Source organism: Lissotriton helveticus, chromosome 2_1 (genome assembly GCF_964261635.1).
Source record: "Lissotriton helveticus chromosome 2_1, aLisHel1.1, whole genome shotgun sequence".
Lineage (NCBI taxonomy): Eukaryota > Metazoa > Chordata > Amphibia > Caudata > Salamandridae > Lissotriton > Lissotriton helveticus.
In genome coordinates, this window is record NC_136059.1 from 1,223,366,877 (window position 1) to 1,223,390,282 (window position 23,406).

Genomic DNA, 23,406 nt, shown 5'->3' on the forward strand with positions numbered 1-23,406 from the left:
AGCCCTGGCAGCCAATCAGAAATCAAACCCTAAGTCCAATAGAAACCCTAGCTCCAGGGACCAATCAGATCCACGGACCTATAAACTAATCAGAACCCTAATCCTAATCCCTAAATCCTAAAGAAATGATAGCCCCAGGAACCAATCAGAACCCCAGATGTATCAGCAAATCAAAACCCTAACCCTAAATCCAATAGAAACCCTAGATATAGGAACCAGTTAGAGAATAGTTGTAACAACCAGTAGGGAATTTATATAAGGGGCATGTAGCCTTAAGCACAGGCTGATGGTCAGGGAACAGGGAGCTGCTCCTGAAGTCAGAATTTCCTTGGATACAGACAGGTTCAATCCACATTTTACAGGTCCTGTTTAACCCTGCAGGTAAGGCCCAAATCTAGGCCACTTAGAATACTGCTTTTCGCACACTTAAACAAATCACTTTTTGTAGCCAAAACCGATTGCTACATACACTTACAAAATACAATGACATTTGGTAAAATTCTGGCCCTCATTATACATGGTGACGCAGCTTTCGCTGCATTTAAACAGCACATCAGATTTTTAACCTTTAGGACAATGTTAGCTTTTGAGAAATTCCACTGGCAGTAGGACTTGGACATGGTTTAGTCTGTGGTGTGGTCAGTGTGAGTACTCTCACTCTTTTAATATGTGTGTTATCACTTTAACTGTGTGGCTTACCTTTAACCACTTGACCACTGTAGAAAGCAAACTCACACTCTTCTGAAAAGTAATGGTTCGTCATATTTGCAACCATATTACATGATGTAAAACATATGTTAACCATCACCTCCTCCCCCCATGGCTTCAGGCAAAAGTGTTTCTTGACAATATCCACTTATCCCTTTATGGTTTCTCCCTACCTGGACCATTAGACATTCTGGTCTGACCAATCAGTTGTAAGAATCCCAACTTGTGACCAAAATAATTATAGAAATACCTGTATAGTTTACTGACGAAACATCGGCGCGAGACCACAGCAACTGTGGCGTCGGGTAGCCTGTCGAATCACAGCGCAGCAGAACGTTGCTTCCTAGGGGGGATGTAATTTTGGTGGCTGACGTCATCACTGAGGGCTTAAGACACTGTTCCAGCTCTGCCCTTTGAAATAGGATGCCCGCCAGGTTCTCAGGTCCACTGCAGGCCACAGAAGAGTCTAGAAGTACCACTTCTGGGTCCACCATCTTGGCAAGTTCAATTAACTTGGAGATCCGGCAGTCACAAAACCAAGGGTTATCTTGCAGACCTTAAGCAGAAAAAATAAAAGCATTTACTTCTTCATGAATGAATTGCGAAGTAGTTCAAGAATGTTCTAGCAAAGTGAGTATTACAGATAACGTTTCTCAATAACTGCATACTAATAAAATAACAATGAACACACACTTCATTTTTTTTTAAAACGTACAAAAGTGATGACGTGACTGAGTCCTGTATGACTCGTAGGAATTCAGTGCAACATCTGCCTGCCGCCTTTTCCACGTACCTTTTATTTCCTTTCGGCACAGAAATGTGTCCTCATGTAACTTTCTAAATACATTTTATGTTAATTTTCCTGTTTTCCTTTAATGTGTATGTTTCACCTTTTTCATTTGTCATTTTCCTACAAAGTCAATGTTTTTCCCAAATGCTAATAAAAACCCAATTCATTATAAAATATATGTTTTGAAGAAATCGTGAGTTATAGACAAATGCATTACAAAGGGAAGCAATATAATTCCTTTTGATAAGGAAATTCAAACTTTGACAATTCAAATATTCTCTGCTCACCAAGTCCATGCAAAATGATCTGCTCTCTATCTTGCCTCTTCACCCTGCCCTCCTTCCTCATGTCCTTTGCCACCTTAATCTGCTAGCTCACTTCCATGCAAGTGCCCCTCTGCCATGCTGATCTCAGCTCATCTGTGCCTGTCTCCTTTACACCCAGTAGCTTGGAGTAGGAGTTCCAGGCCCAGCTCTGCTCTATTAGTCTTCTCACTACCACTACCAACACCTTCATGCCCTGTACTAAGCTGTGGACTTCATCACGGATTCTCTCTTTGTAGTCACTGCTCACTTTTCAGTGGGATTCACCACCCTACACAGGTTCTCAAAAGCACCCAGGTTACAACAGAGAGTCTCTCTGCCCAAACTCCGTTGAGGTAATCTGCAAATGTGCACTATTATGTTTTGTTTGTTTGTGATTTACTTTAGCTCCAAGCTTCTTCCCTGCTTCACCTTGGGGCAGGTGGCAAGAATTGTATGTTGATCTCTTTTTAGGAGTTGGCTACAGATAGCTTTAGTTGTCTGCTACCAGACCCACTGTTTTCAATATTACATATACAGACAATGGGTTTTGTGGCAACTCTTTGATTGTGATTGAATGTCTTTGTTCTCTTTTTCACTCCCCTGCTCCTGATTCACTGATTCTTCTCACTATTCTTGTGGCTGTCCCGCCCAGGAGCATTTGAGCCTCAAAGAGTTGCTTGATGAATCTTTCCACTGCTGACATCAAACCTTGCATTGCAGTTTATATGAGGGACTACAGTATCTGTTTCTGTTACTTCCTGCTTATCATACCACTTCTTAGTTAGCTCCACTACCCTTTTGCACCTCCACCCAGGGTCCTCTTGCCCCTCTGTCCTTTCACCTTCACTAATTTGAGGGCACCGACCATGTTTTCAGTAGGGAACCATTTTAAAATAGTGTTTTGGCCATTTGAAGATCCACCCATGTAGTTTATCACATCTTCCAGAATTGTGATTTTGAGGACGGATCTGGTCTCTCTAACACTAACACAAGTCAACCTAAAGCAATATCATGCATGTGGCAATTAAAAATCCGGAAAATGTATGATGAATGGCCGGATCTCCTTTCGTATGACAACTCACAATACACGTATGTTTCATCCCGTGATCAGGATGTGATATTTCTAATGTGACTGTTTAACAGTCCTCAGCAGTCAGCAGTTTGGAGCTCATAATGTAATCCCAATTTCATTCTTTCCTTTATGCTGTTGTCCCCCCACCAGCTTCCAATTTGATTGCTACTATGAGGATGCGGAGGACCCCGCCTTTTTGACACCCCAAACATTTACCTCAAAAGAATACCCACAATTCAGTGAATCAAAGAAGGCGTTAAACCTCAGGTACATGAGATAATGTGTCCCTGATGTAAGGCACTTCCTAATAGATAATAAATATCAGTAATACAGTCAACTAAGTAAAAGGCCCCACTCAATAACTGCGTTGTAGATCAGAAGAATAGTTTAAAGGATTTACTATGAAAATTCAAAGTGGTGGTACAGAATAATTGCCATGAAGGCTCTCAGCAAATGGAGCATTATAGAGAAGTGGAAAATCAAAAATATTCTAAGTACCAAGTGGGCAGCAAAATGAAGAGAGAAAGGAAGTGCATCCCTGGCAGCATTTAGGAATGACAAATAGTTGAGTATACTACTGAAGCGTAGGTATATCCCTGCTGTGGGCACACTAGACTGCATGTGATTATCTGTCACAGTGAAAATGCATTGATTTGTATTTTGTTGATTCTTTTTGTTGTAGTGCTCCTTGATAAAGGACCTTAGGTCCGAAATGCATTGGAGTTAATCCAGCGTTGTTGCCTAAACTTCATCGTGATGTTCCATATGAAATCAATATGAATTACCATGAGAAACTGAAAAAATAAAGAATTGAAAACGTTATCACAACTTCTTGAATATAACTTTTGGGGATTCGACGCACCATCCCGTGTGCCCTCGGACCACACAAGTGTGCCCACAGCAGGGATATACCTACGCTTCAGTAGTATACTCAACTATTTGTTTATCCTAGTCGCATTCGCACAGTGGCGACACCTGCAGGAGCACCTTTAACTCTTTTGAGCAACTTTAAATTGCACCTTAAATACTTCACCATTTGCTGTGCGCCTAGCCCCCACTCTTTTGAGCATTTAGGAATGCTCAGGCTCACCCACAAAATTGAGGGTTTTAATACATTATTTTTTCATAGGCAATTACTAAAACTGCAAAATCATTGTGGTATGATCTAATGTGCTACATTCTTAGCAAATCAGTGCACAGTCTTATTAAGCGTCATATTGCTTTAACTCCTAAACGCCATCGCACTACATGAATATGGATTCAACCCACTCTATGCTAATTCCATCCGAAGATGGTAGAACAAACTAGATACACAGACAACAAAAAGCTATTATGAATGAATAGGGTTCAGTGAGCTAGAAGGAGGACTTTGAAGTAAAGTTGCAATGTTTTGACTGGCCGGGGAGGGGGAAGATTTATAAAGAACAGCATGAACAATGAAGTTGGAAATAAACAAAGATTATTCTGCTTGACTGTGTGCTACAGAAACAAACAGTGGAATGTGCAGGGGAAATAAAAGCGGTGACATTCATTTTAGAAATCATTGCTGCTAGGCCCAAATTAAGGCCTAGTAAACAAAGGTCATGGAAACACAATATTCTATTTCATGGAACATTTGTTTTAAAAACACTGGTATTATATCAGTGTGTATGTGTGTTGGAGCAGCATAAAATTGGCTCCATCCTCATTATTATTGATCAGACCAAATATGTATATTGAGGCTTTACATATTAGTGGGATGTGATGTAACTCGCTAGAGAAAGTGCACTTAAAGCCATATAGGAAGTGCAAGTGCTATATAATCCCGACATTTATATTATGTGTGTTCACCAATGTTTTATTTCCATTTAAAACGAGTTGCAGTTTTATGCATCAATACAAAGATCTTTTGTTTTTATCATATAATAGAATATGTATACATGAGAAATGTATTTACTTTTATAACATGACTGTTCATGTATTAGCATTTATTTAGTTATAACGTGTATTGAAGTTTTGAATTTGTTAACTTGACCAAAGAACTGAAGCACTTGGGTTTTGCAATGTCTAACTTTTGATGTGAATATTTTCTCAGATGGAGTGTTTTACTACTTACCTGGAATGTTAATGGACTAGGAGTTTTAACCTGGCAGAGGAGAATCTTCCAATATCTGCGTCAATCTGAGTTTGAAATTATTATCCTCCAAGAAAATCACCTAACATGTGAGGAATGGGATTCTATCTGTGATAAACATCAATGGATCGAATTTTCTTGCCACACAACACAATCCTGTTGCACTAAAGGTGTAGCTCTTATTTTCAAACAGGCAGCTAGAGTAACGTTAGGTAAGGTCAAGGTGGATGCTAAAGACCGCTGGGTCATTAGTGATGTTAAAATTCAAAAGGAGTGGTATACTATAGTTGGTTATTACGGGCCTAAAATAGATGACGAACCCCCTTGAAACACAATCTATAATCACTTGACTCAATCTAGCTATCCTATAATAATGGGGGGAGATTTTAACATTCTTCTGAATCCATTTCTAGATAGGACCAGTGGAGGGCAAGTTGTCTCTTCAAAAATGGGTTAGTTTATAAAGGTTTTGATGAGGGATCTAGGTTTAAACGATATTTGGCGAGAAAAATATAATGGTTTGGCGTCACCGTCAAATTATACATTCCATAACAAAAAGTATGGGCATTCTTCCCGTATTGATTTTTTCCTGATTAATTTAAAATTGCTGAACTATACGTCATCAATTAGACACGTCCCGGAACGGGGAACATCCTTTTCAACGCGGATGTTACCCCGCAGTGCTTTTACGACGCGTCCTTTACAACGCAAGTCGTAACCACGACTTGCGCTGGAGGGCGCTAAAGGATAAAGAATAGTATATTTACTATTCCAACACCTTCCCTACTATCCACGGGGACTGGTGTTAGAATAGTAAATTATGCTATTCACTATCCGCGCCCAAAAACGCAAGTCGTTGTAACGACTTGCGTTGTAAAGGCACGCGTTGAAACGGTACGCGTTGTAGCGTCATACATCCGTTCCGGAACATCTTTCAGATCACTCTGCTGTTGCATTAGTCCTCCAATTGTCTAAAGAGAAATCTACGAGGAGATGGACCTTTGATAGGACGCTACTTCTCGATCCTTTAATAATAGCACAGTTGAAGAAAGAAACACTAACTTTCTTCGACATTAATTCTAGTTCAGCCTCATTAGAAATTATCTGGGACGCTTATAACGCATTTATTAGAGGGGTGGTGATAAAATTGGCGCCTAGGAAACATAAGGAATCTAGAGAGATTGTTCGGAAATTGGTGGAAGATATCCTCAGAGCAAGAGTCGAGAGTGAATCTAGCCAGAAAGGGTATCGAGAGGAGCAAATCAGAAATTTATTGGCTAAGCAGCAGTTACTAAAAGACCAATTGGACGATATCATTAGGAAAAATGGGAAGTCAGCAAATTAGCAAATTATGAGTGTTGGGAAGGGTGTGGGAGACTCTTTGCTTGGAAGTCTCGTGTAAATCAAACTAAGAACCTAATCAAAGAGATATCACTAGAATCAGGGGAGATCTCCTCAGATAATCTTAAAACAGAAGACGCATTTGAGGTGTTTTTTAGGATCTGTACACAGAAGATCTAGTGGTTTCAGAATTGCAAATCAAGAACTTTATTGAGGATCTACTGCTCCCTCGCCTAAAAGAAAGTCAAACTAGTTTATTGAATCGAAACATAAATCTAGTAGAATTGAAGAATGTGCTAAAATGTTTTTAAAAGGCCAGGGCTGCAGGAAAGGACGCTATTCCTAATGAATTTTGTGTGCCATTGTCTGACGAGATCGCCCCGTTTCTTGTGACTCTGTTTGATAATATTTTTCTGGAAAATAACCCAATCCCCAAGTCATGGGATGAGCCTGCAGTTTCTTTGATTTTTCAACCAAATTAAAACCCAAAGAACTGTGAGTCATACCGACCTATCTCCCTGCTGAGTTGTGTCTATAAAATCTTAGCACAAACTTTAGCAGGGAGGTTGCATCTGGTAATGAGCTCTTTGCTTCATCTGGATCAAAAGGGATTCATTATGGGTCATCAGCTACATGAGCTAACACATGAACTAATCAGGGCGATTGACATAGCCACTGTCCACAATTCTCCCTTCTCGATTTTTGCCTTTGAAGCAGCGAAGGCTTTTGATCGAGTGAACTGGACTTCTTTAACATATATGACTCGACGGTTTGGGTTGGGAGACTATTTTATAAGAACAATTAAAAATATCTATAAGACGCCCACTGCCGGACTTATTATCAATGGCAATCTCTCTAAATCAATTAGGCTGGAACGAGGGACAAGGCAGGGATGTCCATTATCCCCTTTATTATTTAACCTGCATATAGAACCCTTGGCTGGTAGGGTTAGGGCCAGTAATAGATTCACACCTTTTAGATGGGAGGGATGGGACAAAAATGTGGCCTTATATGCAGATGACTTGATGATCTTTTCTAGTGAGCCTCCCGCTATCTTACCCTGTCTGGAGAAGCTATTGATACATTTTGGAAGAATTTCAGGTTATTTTATTAATCCTCAAAAAAGTGAGATTATGACTTGGAACACACCTGTAAGCTCAAGTATAACAAAACAGCATATCCGCTATATTGGCATCCAAATTACTCATGATATAACAAAGACAACCCTAGTTAATTTAGAGCTCAAAAGGAAAAAAATGGTTTTACTTCTAAACTCTTGGAATAGCCTTGCATTATCCATTTTTCGGTCGCTCTAATTTAAATAAGATGTCAATTCTGCCAAAGTTTACCTTTATTTTTAACATGATCCCCTTATCTTTTGACAGGTCTGCTTTGAAAAAAGCACAAGGCTTAATAAATAGTTTTCTCTCGGCTAATAAGGTGGGTGAGGATTGCTTGGCGGAAATTGAGATGCTCCAAGGTGGAGGGGGGTATTGCTAGTATGGATTTACGCTTTTACTATTTTGCTTTTCAATTAATAAATGTAAGACCTCTCCTCTTCAATTCTTTATGTTTTCCTCCTATGGAGTTAGCCATGTCTACAAACACCCCACAAGGGGGCGATGGAGTTCTTTTTAAGTTTGGTCACCTTAAATTCTTTAAACAAATAAGACTGAAGGTTCTAAATTCGGCCTGTGAAGTTTGGTTCCAAATCAGGAAGATCTTGAAGATTTCCTATTATAGTGCAGGGGCCCCCATCTGGAACTCCCCAAGCACGCCAGTCTGCTTTAAAGACTCCCTATCCACTGTACTACAGGAGGAAGGTATTATGAGTTTGGGTCAACTGCTTCAAGGGATTAAACTTAATTCGTGGGACATACTGTATAATCTTACAAACCAAAGACTTGCAAGATTCAAGTTTGATCAATTATCTAGTTGGGCCTCACATTTGGATAAGGAGGAAGGAGATAGTGTAAAGTATGAACTCTCCCTTTGTGGCCACTTATTTCAACAAAAGAAGGTCTCCAATGGTATTGACTTTTAATTAAGAATGAACCCCCTTCAGCGCCTATGGAGGAGTCCTGTAGAAGAGACCTGCCATCGACCAACGTAACACACCTATGGCAAGTATCAATGCGCACCCTTTAGAATATGGTCAAAGCTGCCTATCTCAAGAGGAACAATTTGTTCACATTCCACAGGGCTTACTGGTCGCCAAAGAAACTTGCACAATTGGAAGGAGCCCATTGAAAGGTTTGTCTGAAATGTGAGTCTGATGACGCGGATGATCGCCATATGTTTTGGCAGTGTCCTTCCAGCCAGGGCTTCTGGCATGACATAGGTAAGACTGTCTCTGAGGTTCTGGGGTGAGACATCAAGGTAAGCTTGAGTCTGGTTATATTTGGGGTCCTACAAGAGGAGGGTATTAGTTGTAATGTGTCTAATTCACAGGTCTCCTTATTATTTTTGTTGGTTCTTATAGCTAGGCGGGAAATTTGCCTTCAATAGATTTAACCACAATCACCAGTAATATTAGATTGGGTGACCTCGGTGAGGCGTATTCATAACCTAGATATGGCAACTCCATCAAAGAAAATGTATAAAATATGGAGGAATTGGGTAGACAGGAAGAATAAGGTCTGATAAAAATCTGTTTCGTTAATTGCTTTGGTTGATATAAAAGTCCAATGATTATTAAATAAGTGAGATTTGAGATGATGTTTCTATCTCGTAGAGGTGAAAGGGTTTCACTCGCTACTTGTATCACTAGTCCCTATTAGAATCTTGGCAACTGGTTTCGTTGAATCCCCGTGGCCCAGCAACTTGAAGGTATCGACAAACTTTTAGGGGGACTCCTAAATAAACCGTGGTTTGCCTAAAGATTGCTCACTTATTTAGGTTAAATGAGGACAATTCTTTTTTTTTTTAAAAGAAGATGTTTTGTTTTCATCATATAATATAATATGTATATATTAGAAATGTATTTACTTTTACAACATGACTGTTCATGTATTAGAATTTATTTGGTTATAATGTGTATTGACGTTTTGAATTTGTTAACTTGACCAAAGGACTGAAGCACTTGGGTTTCGCAATGTCTAACTTTTGAAGTGAATGTTTTCTCGGATGAGTGCTTTTCTTCCCTCTCCAGGTGCCTGGTATGATGACCTAATGAATGGAGAAAGGCTCTTTGTTTGAAACAGATATGGAAGCGAGAAGGGAGTCAAGGGCAAAAGAAATTACGGCAAGAAGGGAGGCCTACTGTCCGAGTGGGATGAAGGCATACATTCGAGGTCATCTTGCAGTATGTGGGTCAAAGAAGAAAGAGCTGGGAGCTGTTTTCGAAATGTACATCAAAGAAAAAAGAATTATGAGTGTGTTTTGCTAAAGAGAGTATTGGTTGAAAGTGATCTTTAATTGGGCCAATGACAATAATTTAGGAGGGTCTTTGAAGGTATTACTAGGCAATGTTCTCTGGCTTTATATGCATACTTACGCTGAGACTTCTTTATGTTAGGAGAGGTTTAGACCTCTGTGCCTTGCATTCTATGCTTTATTCTCGTTGTGGGGAATCATGCTATGAAATGCTTCACTTTAGAAACTTCTGTTGAAGTTTCCATGCTGATCCCTTTCTCTTTATATTATGGATCTCATTAAATCTAGTTTAGCGTTTTTTTAGAGTATTTTAATTGTGGAATTAGACATCTTCATGTATCATAGACAGGAGGATCGGAGTTTCAAATCTTCTCATTCTGCTGAGTTTCCTTTGTACCATCGCTACTGAGGTTCTCATTGGTGATTTACTATTGAAAATTAATGTTGTTCATAGAGATGGAAGTCCATAGTTAATTTTGCATTGCTGTACGATGTTTCTGAGACTGATTTACATTACTTTGGCTTTGAATTTGTAATAAATCTATGTTTAACCTAACTTTTTTTGATTTGGAACTTCATTGTGTAGCCAAATGGGTAACGCTGTCTTTGTGAATTTGAATTGAACCTAGTTTTGTTCCTCAAGCTCCCTAAAAAGATCAGAGTTGGAGGGGACAAAAAGGGACCAAATACCCTTTGCTGGAGCAGTGTTGTCAAGCATAACACTACAGTCTGCATGTTGTTAATGCACTAAATTGTAAATGCACAAACAATCTTTAACAACTGTATGTGGGGAATTGAAGGCATCATTTGTGTTCAGAGATGCCACAGCTCTGCTACTGCTCTCAGTGTCCATCTGTGGCAGGTGGTTTCCTCTAGGGCTAGTGCCTTCAGCGCAATCGTAAATCTCAACAAAAGTATGTTTTATCAAATCAGCAGTATGTCATATTTTAGAACGTGGGTGTTTAACAGTCCACAGCAGTGAGCAGTTTGGACTCATAATGTGTTGCAAATTTCAGCCCTCCTTCAATGTTGTTGTCCTCCAAATAGATTCAGATTTGATTGTTACTGTACGCAGGTACCGCTCTTGGTATCCGTCCGTGGGTGGTGAGTTCCTCTAGTACTCGACTCTGGTCCTTTAGAGCTGAAGGAGTAGCCATGGCAACCAAGTCAAGCAAAGAGAAGCTAAACAGGTGGAGGCCATGTTGCTGATATTAGTACAGGGGCAACATGAGGCTACAGCAGCACAGTAACTCCTAAATTGAACCAGAGCCACACAGGAGCCAGAGCTCCCAGAAAGATTCTAAAGCGACCACCACATCCCCCTCACAGGTAGTACCACCAAACACACCCCTAGAACAGAGAGTAGCAGCACAGCTCTGGCTGATCACCAGGCAGCCTGAGAAACACACAGGCCTACCCCTTTTACCACCAAGCTTGCAGAAGTATAGTAACCAAAGCCCTTTACTGTGCACTACAAAAATAAATGTTTCCCCCAGACCACCCTCCCACAACTAACTGAAGTCCACAAAACTCTGTCAAAGCTTTAAAACAGACCAATTTACCCTGTATTAAACAGATCACCTGCACCGCAGCCAGGTTCCCCCAGTTACCAGAAGCTCTATGTCCCTTGCAGCATGAAGTACTCGCACACTGGTCAAAAGACCCTCCAATCAGCCACTTCCTCAGCGCATAAGGCCACAACCTGGACCCTCACATATACACAACCTGCTCTTTCCATACACATGGAAACACCTTTACCTATTGCATCAACTGTAGTATTTATTAGTGAGTAATACACTCACATTAACTGGGTTATTACCTCCACCTTGGCTGAGCCACTTTCTCTGACTACTGTATACGGACCTCAACATGCCCACATTCTTCATGTGATTCACACCAGCTCGATCATTAACTCGCCACTTGACTTGTTGATTAGATTTCCACCGACCTTTCTCTAGCTAGATAAAAGCTACTTTTCTTTTGACATGGCTATGTTTTCTGTCTTGGCCCCTCACCAAAATCCTTACTCCTTAGTCCTGTTTTATGTTCACAGAGAAGCCGTCACGTTGAATGTTTTTTTCTCTTCTCTAATGGTAGTAACTTGACCGGTTTGCAACCCTCTCTATTTCCTGTCTGTGTCATGCAGTCTTTGCGAATGCTAATCTTCCTGAGTATCTTGACTTAGCTGGTCATTTTACCTACTTTTGTAGAATCGTTAATACAGATGTTGCATGAAATACCTGTCACTTGGAAACACAAACAGGTTTCACTGACTAGGCCTTTTGGCTTCGCCAGTGCTTGTCTTTCCTTCTCAAGGGGTGGGAAGGTAAGCCAGGAGCTCCTGTAGAAATCTTGTAGAGATCTGGGCCTAAATCCATCGTTTTTTTGCTCACCATGCCATTCCAGTTTGGACCCAGCCATATGCAAATCAGACTTGACCCTGCGCCCAATGGGAACAGTCTAGCCCGAACTGCCGGGCCAGGTCATACCTGGACTGGAAACAAGCATGCTAGGACCGGTTCTGGGCTTCCAGCCCTCAGCAGCCACAATAGCTTGATCCCAGTGGCATGGATAACACGGGATTCACGTATGGGCATACCCGTCCCACTCTGGGTGACAAATGCAAAAAGAACAATTGAAGGACAGAAGGCATAAAAATAGGATCCTCATTCCCACTCTTCAGATCACTCCTGTACATATGGGACCCTAAAAAGGCCCGCTTTGTACCTCAGAGGACTGTCATGCTGCTACCAGAGGACTGCCCTGCTGAATGAAGACTGCCTTGTACCCTCAGACTGCTGGCCTGCTGCTTGTAGCCTGTGTTGTTGCTAATCCCACGATTACCAAAGTGACTCCAAGGGTCAGGTGGCTGACCTCCTGTCCGGAGCAACAAGGACACAACAGACTCCAAAGGTCTACCTGCAACTGCCCAGCTGACCTGCTACAATTAATCCTGCCTATACCTGCAACTGGACTTGGCTGGACTTGCAACTGGACCAACCTAATCCCTGAAGTCTTTTGTTCCTAACTACAGGTTCATTTGGTGACTTTTGTCCCGAATGCCCGGTCGAATTTGGAAAGGGGTGGGGTGTGCAGCCCTCGCCCTCCCTGAGCCATTAATGGCCCTGAGAATCCCATCCCCCAGGGCCGGCTAATGTTATTTCCCGGGGATGCCCACCCCCGTTCATAGCAGTTTGCCTGCCCATACTGGTGCGGGCAGGGAAACCTGTGTATTCTCCCACATGACAGGAGCAATTTCAAAACTCCTGCCAAGTGGGAGCAAACACCAAGTCAGCTCCCAGCGGGTGGAAGCAAGAAAAATGCTCCAGCCCGCTGAGAGCATACTTTTCATCCGCAGTGAAGGGGGCAGGGAAACAGATGAAAAGATTGCTCCCAATGAATGAAGGCTGGGGCAATCGGGCCTTGAGCTTCCCCCAAGGCCCTCAACCATAGTGTGGTGGATGCCCTTGGCAGGCACCCACCCTTTGTTGGTCAGGGCCAGGGTTGCGTGCCTCCCTCCCCCTTTTCCAATATGGCTAGGCCAGGGGGATGGGGTCCCCGGGACCAAAATCAGACTAAGAAGGGGGGCTGAGTGCCTCCCTTTTCCAATACAGCCAGTCACCGAAAGTTGGGGTTCCTGGGGAAAAAGTGGCACAGGGAGGGGGGACTGCATGTTTCCCCCTTTTTAATTAGTGACACTAGGAGATGGGTCCTCAGGGCCATAATAGGTTTGGGGAGGACGGCCACCCTTCTTTCTTTTTTTTCTTTTTTAAAAGGCCCAGTGGTTCTCTGGGCCAGGCCCTGTGGCCAACCCCCCGCTGCAAATGGCCGAAGGCAGTGCAAGGTGTGGGGTTGGCTCGCTTTTGGTAAATACATTTTAGTTTACGATGAAAAAAAACTAGAAATTCACACAAAAACAAAGGTGAAAGTAACATTATAGGTAGGTGAAATGTTCAGGTTTAAGCTCTAAAAACCACAGAAACTCACCAGCTATAGTTAGAGTTATCTCAAGTAAGTATAATGTGTGTCCTAAGGTAACGATAACTAGCGCCCTCGCCATGCACTGCTAATTACCCTAGATAGTACATCACTCATAACATCTTCTTTGATATCATCGACAATACCACTTTGGATGGCGGGGCGCAAGTAATTAACTGGCAGTAATATTCAACAGGGAGCTTATTCGGGCCCAGCGTTTTACCCGTGTTAAGGTCTGTGATGCATCACCGAGTTCCACTAACATCAGGGGTTGCTCAAGGGTTTCTCTTTTTGCTGGGGCCTTACATCGTAGGGGGATTTCAGCAATAACTGGATTCGCCTCCTCATATGGAAGCTGCAGTCTTGCTGCATAGAGGAATTTATGCTGTTTTGCAAACATGGCGTCCACCTCTGGCCCTCAACGTTGCTGGTTTACCTTCTGGACTTATGATACTGGGCACTACCCTTGAGTCCCATCCTTTGTTGGTCAGTCATGGCAGAAGTTTGCCCAACTTGTCCCCTATTCCTATACCTTACTCAGCCGCGGTCGGTAGTGGGAGTACCTGCCGGGCGGTGATGTGGGGAGGGGGAGGGGCAGGGTAGTAAACTATGGATTACGGAGGTTTACAGGTAAGTAAACATTTAAATAAATAAAACGAATTTCGTTGCGCGCACTGCATCGCATTTGGGGTTGCAGTGTACTCAACGAAATTCGTTTTATGTATTTAAATGTTTACTTACCTGTAAAACTCCGTAATCCATACATTACTACCCCCCACCCTGCCCATCCCCCTCCCCACGTCACCGCTCTGCATTTACTCCCACTGCCGGCCGCGGCTGCCCACCACCGACCGCTACTGGTCACAGGTGCAACACTACAAACACCCTCTCATACACTCTGGACATACCTCCAGTTTTACCTGGGCGGTTAGAACAAATGATTCAGATTATATGTCATTTGGATAAGAAATACTGCCCCATTTTCTGTGGTTCCTTAATCACAGTGTGAAACCTCTATTCCAGCTCTGCTACTTGGAAGTCGATTCACCAAAATGCCAGGGGTAGCGCAAGTGACTTCACATGCCCTTTACCTTAGCTTTCGCTCACACAAACATATGTTTATACATGCACACGCATTTACACATACACACACACACTCTGCCTACACATGCACACACATTCACTCAAACATGCACACTCTCTTACATAAAAACTCAAAACTGCAAGCACGCACACACATACATACACTTAAAAGCTTTTTTTTACTTACCTCAGCTGCGAGGGAAAGTCATATTCCAGCTATTTGTACTCGAACTTTTATTATTAAACTAATATCGAATAATCTAATAGTATTCGCTAATAGTATAATACAAATGTAACACATTATTACATGGAAGAAGGAACAAAAGCACAAAACAGATGTGACTTGAACAATGAATTTTCAAAGGCCCCACTCTTGAATTTGTCTGTAATGCACATGACAGATATACTCCTCAATAGTTTATCTGCAAATAATCTGGATGTGCCACTCCCTTCTGTGTACATATTACAGGAAGATTACTCTGATTAAATAAAATCAGGACAAATACATTTTCATTAGTTTTGGTTGCTTGTTTAGTAAAGAGCAAATGCTATTTCAATACAAGCAAACAATGCAGAAAGTAATTTCTTAATATTTTTGCTTGTTCCCAAAATTAGAGAGATGGAAAGTACATTCTGGTTACATTTCAAATGTGAAAGGCAGGACAAACATTGAAGTAAACATAAGCAATATAAGTATACAGTCCAATATCATTATGAGGAACTCCTTCTTTTTTGTCAATTCTGCACTGTGGTAGTGGACATCAGACTCCAAGTACAAGGGTTTACCCCTAAAAAAAGAGAACTGGTTGCACTTAAAAAAAAATAGCCATAGTTGTCAGTTCAGTAAGTCAGTTGTGACTGGATGCAAAGGTAGGGCACAGTTAAAAAAAAACATATTTTGTAGCTGGCTGCTGGGGAATGTTGTCAAAAATGCAACATGGACCAGAAAACTTAAATTGCTTACTTAAATTAATAAAAAAATATATTAGCTGTTTATCTTGTAAGTAACTCAGTGTGACAAATTCAAAGGAAACATTTGATTTTTATTTTATACGATCTTTATCCATGAATCACATTGTGTCAAAGTGTCTATCTAAAGCAATAGAGATTAACAGAAGGCTTGACAATTGCCGTGGCTGATCACTTGTGTTCATACATAATTTCCCATTTTTATACCTACTTCCACTTGAGATGTCTGACTGCCTAAGCCAACTCTACCAAAAGATGCAGGAAGTTAGGACAACGTTCCCCACACATATCTAGACCTCATTTCCTTGGGAAGGGAAAGCCACAGCACTAAAGTTATTTGGTGTAGAGAGTCCAAATTCAGACAAGCAAAACCCCCCGCAGTGGAGAAGAAAGAATAGATGTGTTATCAGAGGTGGAGATTTTTCTTTAATGCTTGGTGGGAAGACCTGGGCCTGCAATAAGAGTAGTTTGGAGAGAGAAATAGTTAGAGGGTAGATAATCATACATCTGCCATGTTGTTTTAGATTTTGACATAAGGCTTAAATAGCGATTATTAAGGAATCGCTATTAAAGACTCGCAAAACGGGATGCATGTAGAAATCGCAAAATTTATAGCGATTTCTACTGCTTCCTTATTTGCGATTCGCTAATTCTTGGCCCATAGGAATGACTGGGGAGTCATTCATTATTTGCGATTAGCAATTAGCGAATCGCAAATAAGGTAGCGATTTCAAGGGTGCCAGGGTGTCCAAAGGACACCCTGTAGCACCCCTGAAATGGTGATTTACACTGGTGTTGGGCACACACATGTCCAAAGGACATGTGTGTGTGTAACATCCAACTTAGAAAAATGCACTAATGTGCATTTTTCTAAGTTTTCGCTATTTACCACGAAGTCAGACTTCGCGGTAAATAGCGGCCAAAAATTGCAAATTCGCAATTCTAAAATGGTTCATGAATTGCATTTAAGGAATGCAATTTAGCGATTTTAAAATTTGCGATTTTTGCATTTGGGATGATGAATCCCAAATGCAAAAAAAGCTCTCGCAAAGGGCCAGATTCGCAGAATCTGGCCCTTTGCGAGCCGATTTTTGCTTCATGAATCTGGCTGTTAGTCCTGAAAATCAACTGAGCTTCTTTGCAGCAACTAAGTGGAAAATGTGTCATAAATATTCAAGGGATATTGCCAATCACAGACTGGTTTTACCTTTAAAAATCTCTTGCAGGCCTACTCTATCCATGGTCAAAGATCATGCAAATTAAGCACTGTGGACTTGGGGGTGGGTGCACCTACAGTCCCTGTGCCCAGAGCTACACACAGCCAAAGGTAATGTACAGCTCATTCGGTGGAATAGGGGCTGGAACTCGGCCTGGCCTGGCTCTGTACAGCTGGTGTGAGAGATGGGGACAGGAGCATGGCCCGGCAGTAGGCCAAGCCCTGCAACAAACCCCCACTGCATATAGTCAGAGGCCATGTAGAGTAGGGGGTTTCTACTTTTGGGTTGAGCACAGGGTTGCACAGCAGTGAAAGCTGTACAGCCAATCCCCACTGTGCTTATCTGAAGCTCATACATAGTGGGGGTTGGATGCAAAGTGTATAGAAATAGTGGAATATAAAAACATGTGAGATTCTTACCCGTTCTGGAATGGAGTATTCAAAGAAAATGATGAAATGTATCCCACTAGCTCCTCTAATCTGTGTAAAACCAGTATTTTTACCTCTGGTATCTGGCGAGGTTCCTGTGATGAATTTCAAAAGATGCTTGGCTGGCTAGCACGGGAGCCCGTCACTTTTGCCGCCGTGTGTGGGGACTCCAAACCCCATCCTGCTTTGTGGCTGGAGCCGCCATCTCCCTTGACCGTGCCAGGAGGTGCACTTAAGCTGCTCGGGGCTCCTGCAACGCCGGACACGCCCGGGCTATTCCAGGGCCAAGGGCGGGCCTGTCTGCACCCGTCCGTGGCCAACCGAGGCCGGGCTCACCCTCTTGGCCCTATGCTAGCAGGACAGTAAAATTCATCTACAGCTGGAGTGGTGTGACTCGTGTGAATATTGGCTAGGTTCTAGAAGGGCTTGGAAGTGGGCTGGGGCGGCCGACTGCTGATGGCAAGATGAATCAGCTCGTGTAAGTACTTTTCCCCCCACCCCTTCCCCTTGAGACCCTTTAAACATTTCTGTCTTGTGCTGGGGAGGTGGGCTCACTAGTTTGACTGATCGAGGAAACCATGGGGAAGAGGAACGATGTTCCCACGTGTTCCCCTTAGGACTCAAGTAAGGGAACCATTGACTCTTTGTTGGTTAAAGCGGAGGGGGCAATCACTAAAGAGATAGACAGGGCAGAGGGGCAACTCTCCCCGGAAAGGGCAGGGGCAGCCGCATTGCTCCTGGAGGAGTGTGTGGCCCAGGCGACTGAAAAATCAGCAGAGGGTGCCCTGGGACAAAGCCAAGAAGGCCAAGAAGAGGTCACAGAAGACACAGGGGGTTTTAACCCTGGCACTAGTCTAAATAGCACTGCGGTTGGCCAGTTCACACAGAATCGGGCTATGGCAACCAAGTCTCATAGTGCGGATCTAAGTGGCCCACCCACCCCAAAGAAACAACGGAAAGTAATTAAGAAAACAATGCCCACAAAGAAAGCGGAAGGCACTGCTGGCTTAGAATTTAAGGTCACCAAGAACTTTGAAGATTTGCGAGGACCATTGAAACACAAAATTGTGGAAACAGTGTCTGGTCTATTGAATAATTTTTTTAAAGAATTTTCAAACGTTCTGGTGGAAACAAGGGCAACGCTCGTTAAAATTGATAAATCATTGCCTCCCCCGAACCAGGCCATGCAGAGCGCAGTCCCTTACAACAGGGATGCCCAGCAAGCAATTCCCCCTGTAATTTCCTCTCTAGAGACACACATTGTGTCCCAGACCCCTCTAGTAATTCCCGATGTAACAGGGTCTGTGACACAGGTTACGAACTCAGGTTCCATTATACCTGGTCCTCTGACCTCTTACAATAGCATACTGACTCAAAGGGGCCACCAAGGGGGTCACCAACTGCAACAGCCGGCAGTCAGTAGAGCTACCTCATCTGCCCCTAATACCCAAGACTTACCAATGATAGACCTTCCACCAGCAAGCTGTCCTTACACAGTGGTCTTGGTAGGCATTCCAGGACTGAATAGTGCAAAGGATGAGTCCACTGCTCAGCTCATCAAAAAAGTGACCCACTGGCTATGTAAACACGCTGGGTTTATTATTGCTGAGCACAGGCATATCCCGATGATCAGGAGGGCAGCATGGATTGGCAGGACAAAGAAAACATTCTCAGGAGACAATGTGATTGTTACTCTCAGACACCCTGAATTGGTCCACAAGACCCTATTCCCCCCCTCGCATTCGTTCTGAGAAGATTCAGGGATTAATCCACTACCGCTGGGTTTCTTTTGTAGACCACCATCTAGTCCCATATTGCCCAACATTTTGTTGTGCATGTAGAGGGTCCTACCCTGGATAGAAGACCCTTTATTTTAAGAAAAGCGTCTGCACTGTTGAGGAACCTGAATGACATAGACTGACTATGAGAAGGGGAGGGCATGGGTAGAGCTACTGACATCCGTGTGAAACCCCTTGGTGAAGCAAGTGTGATGGAGGTGACCAAGCCTGGGATGACAGTGGAAACCTCCCATGAGCACAGGGTTGAAAGTCAGTTGGGACCAGACAACTTGGAGAGGGTTACTATCTCCCCGTCGTGCTCCCAGAAGGGGCATACAGTGGGTGATTTAAAAATAGTCTCGTAGAACGTGGCAGGTCTAACCGGCAAGTTCTTGGATGAACAGTGGCTCCATTAAATTAGAGATTTCCATAGTATATGTATCCAGGAAACGTGGGAACCAGATAATAAATTCTTCATTGAAGGGTATAAAACTTTTTTCAGTCCAGCATTAAGGTCCAGTTCAGGGAGAGCAAGGGGGGGGGCTTATTAGGTTTATAGATATTAGAATTCATGGTAGGTGGAAGAACCTGTCCTGGGACTCGGAGGTCGCTCAAGGACTCACACTCCCAAGCAATACTTATAATTTAGTATTAATTAACTTTTATAATCCAATATCACATTCACAGGGATCGGATAGCCTTGATAAATGAAGTAGATGGTTGGAGCAAACACAGGTTGAAGGTCTGTCACAATTTCATCTAATTTTAGCCTGAGATTTTAATCGTCACCTGTGCCCTAACTGAAGGGTGACTCAGCGTGACTGGTCGACCTGCACATTAAGTGAAGGACCACATATGGAACACACACAGGAAGGGCGGGATGTGAGTGTCCTCCTAAACAGCTATGGTTTGACACACACTTTGAACCTGATTGCTACCCACTCAGACACAGCTGTGCCCACAACCTACAAAGGTTGAGGCTGCTCATCATTAATCGATTTTATATTTCTGTCTCTTACACTGAGCAGGTTTATATCCTTTTTAAATATCAATCATAGCTTATTTAGCAATCATAATCCGGTGACCATGTCACTTGTTGCCCCTCGGCATCACCCAGCATCTCACAGAATTACCGGGGGACTGATCTCTGCAACTGACCAAGGTAGGTGGTTGCCTTGGGCTCAGTTTGACACAGTTGCTTTTAATAACTCACTTTTTAATACAGGCCATCAGGAGATTCTGAGATGTCCAGACCCAGAAGTGCAGGGGGATGAATTAGTGCAGGCGGGGAACAGCCTTTACAACGAAACTTTTACAACGCACTACCATTACGACGCAACTTTTACAACGCAAACTATTACAATGCATAGCGCTTGGGGGCGCTCTAGGATAGGGAATAGGTTTAATGTACTATCCAACACCTTCCCTACTATCCACGGGGACCGGAGTTGGAATAGTAAATTAAACTATTCACTATCCAGCGCCCAAAAGCATTATGCGTTGTAATGGTATGCGTTGTAAAAAATGCGATGTAAAGGTAGGCGTTGTAAAAGTATGCGTTGTAACGTCATACATCCAGTGCAGGCATTTACTGCCATCACGCAACTAGTGGATGGATTACTAACAGTGTCAGCTCACTCCCCCTGTACAGACGGCCCAAGATGGTTTGATGGGCAATGCTCCCGGGCCTTAGAGATTTAAAGATGGCTCTAAAACAGTCTCCGAGAGACTGGGGTCGGGTGGCCGCCTGCCGTAAAATGTATAAGTAAGCCATTCAAGGGGCAGAAGCGCCAACTGCAACAGAAGGCCTGGGAGGAGTTAACAGAGGCATCTGAGCTAAAGGACTCTACCTGTTTCTGGAGGATCATTAATAACCCATGTTTTAAAGATTCCAACAATCCAGGGCTGAGCCACAACATCTTACCAGAGCTATGGCAGGCTCATCTTGAGTGGTTGTCTAATCATCCCCACAGAGAGGAGAAACTACAGGCACCAACCCCTGAACAGAGAGCTGATCGAAATACCTTCACTTTGGATGAGGTGAGATTAGGAATCGAAGGTGTCTCACGGAACAAGGCGCCGAGACCAGATGGGATTCCGCCAGACCTCTTCCGATGTTACATAGAGGTATGGGCGCCTCTCTTAGTGAGGGTTGTAAATGTGGCAGCAGCATCCATTATGCCAGCATCACGGTCTACTGCCACCATTGTCCCAATTTTTAAGAAAGGAGATAGGAACAGTCCACACTGCTACCTCCCCAAATCTGCTATTGACGTGACAGTGAAGGTTCTAGGGCGGGTGGTACTAAAGAGGCTGTCGGAATGGGCAGAGGCCAACCAAATTATAACGGACGTACAATACGGGTTCCGATCCGGTAAATCCACTGCAGATCAATACCTTAACCGTTATCTTGTTTCAGCTAAATACACAATAGCCAAATCAGAGACGTTGTATCTTGCTTTTATGGACCTCACTGCGGCTTTCGACCGAGTGAATCGCTGCAAACTTTGGAAACTTATGGGAGATCTTGGGGTGGACCTGGCAATAACTAACACCCTAATGGCCCTACATTTAATTACTACTGCAGTAGTTAGATACACACAGGAGGGGAAGATCACGGATCACTTTAACTGCTCTAGTGGGGTCAGACAGGGTTGCATTTTAGCGCCGCTCCTGTTCACAATATATATTAATGGTCTCGATTCTGCCCTGACGGCCCTACAAGCAGACACCCGAAGATCGGTTCAAGATCGGTCCCTATTCTGCTTTATGCAGACGACGCGGTATTCCTTGCACATACCCCAAAGGGCCTGCAGCTTCTAATAGATGGGTTTGTGACTTTTATGAAGAAGTTGGACCTGTCCCCTGACTTAACTAAATCTTATATAATGTAAATGGGGAACAAGTGCAGGAAACCTAATACTTTACTTTACAGATTTACTTACTGGCTGCGCGCTTCATGACCCACTATTGCTCTCCTGCTCTGGCTCAATTTTAAACTTTTAAAAGCACAATTTGCACTTGGATTATCGCGCTGCGCGTGTATACGACGCAGGCGCTTTAGCTTCGCCGCTTTACTGGGGAACATCAGGCAGAGCTTACCTGCACTCTAATTGTTTTGCACCCGCATTTTGCGGGACAGAGGTACATCGGGGGGCTCATTTGGAACGCTTCGCGCTGCCGTTCTTTGGCCGCCATATTGGGTTGGGCATCGAGGAAGTGAGCATTCCTAGGCGCCATCTTAGGTGAGGGGCCACCGGCTTGCCCTAACAGGACTCTCGCGCTCGAAGGAGGAGCCTACTTAAGCAGGTACTCTTCCACCAGCTCGGTAGATTTACTTACTGGCTGCGCGCTGCGTGACCCGCTATTGCTTTCCTGCTCTGGCTCAATTTTAAACTTTTAAAAGCACAATTTGCACTAGGATTATCGGGCTGCGCGTGTATAGGACGCAGGCGCTTTCGCTTCGCCGCTTTACTGGGGAACATCAGGCAGAGCTTACCTGCACTCTAATTGTTTTGCACCCGCATTTTGCGGGACAGAGGGACATCGGGGGGCTCATTTGGAACGCTTTGCGCCACCGTTCTTTGGCCGCCATATTGGGTTGGGCATCGAGGGGGTGAGCATTCCTAGGCGCCATCTTAGGTGAGGGGCCAGCGGCTTGCCCTCACAGGACTCTCGCGCTCAAAGGAGGAGCCTTCTTAAGCAGGCACTCTTCCACCAGCTCAGTAGATTTACTTACTGGCTGCGCGCTGCGTGACCCGCTATTGCTTTCCTGCTCTGGCTCAATTTTAAACTTTTAAAAGCACAATTTGCACTTGGATTATCGCGCTGCGCGTGTATAGGACGCAGGCGCTTTAGCTTCGCCGCTTTACTGGGAAACATCAGGCAGAGCTTACCTGCACTCTAATTGTTTTGCACCCGCATTTTGCGGGACAGAGGGACATCGGGGGGCTCATTTGGAACGCTTCGCGCCGCCGTTCTTTGGCTGCCATATTGGGTTGGGCATCGTGGGGGTGAGCATTCCTAGGCGCCATCTTAGGTGAGGGGCCAGCGGCTTGCCCTCACAGGACTCTCACGATCTTCAGTACTTAAGATGGACGCCGCCCAAGCGCGCAGCGTTGGCGCGCAGCGGGCGCGTCGTAGGCGTGCCGGAGGTGCGCCAGAGGTAAGCCCGTTTGCCCCCGTTCGCACACAGGTCGCGCCAGGCGCCGGGAACGCTGCCTCTCCTACCTCCCATCGCCTTGTTTAT

General features: G+C 43.7%; 1 protein-coding gene across 1 annotated transcript in view; it reads right to left on the reverse strand.

The window, feature by feature from the left end:
• Positions 1–23,406, reverse strand: part of LRIT3 (leucine rich repeat, Ig-like and transmembrane domains 3) — a 134,872-nt gene that overhangs the window by 18,862 nt on the left and 92,604 nt on the right. Inside the window, exon 3 of the mRNA XM_078677483.1 lies at positions 959–1,264. Within this exon, the coding sequence (XP_078533609.1) occupies positions 959–1,264 (306 nt within the window). The remainder of the gene's footprint in view (positions 1–958; positions 1,265–23,406) is intronic.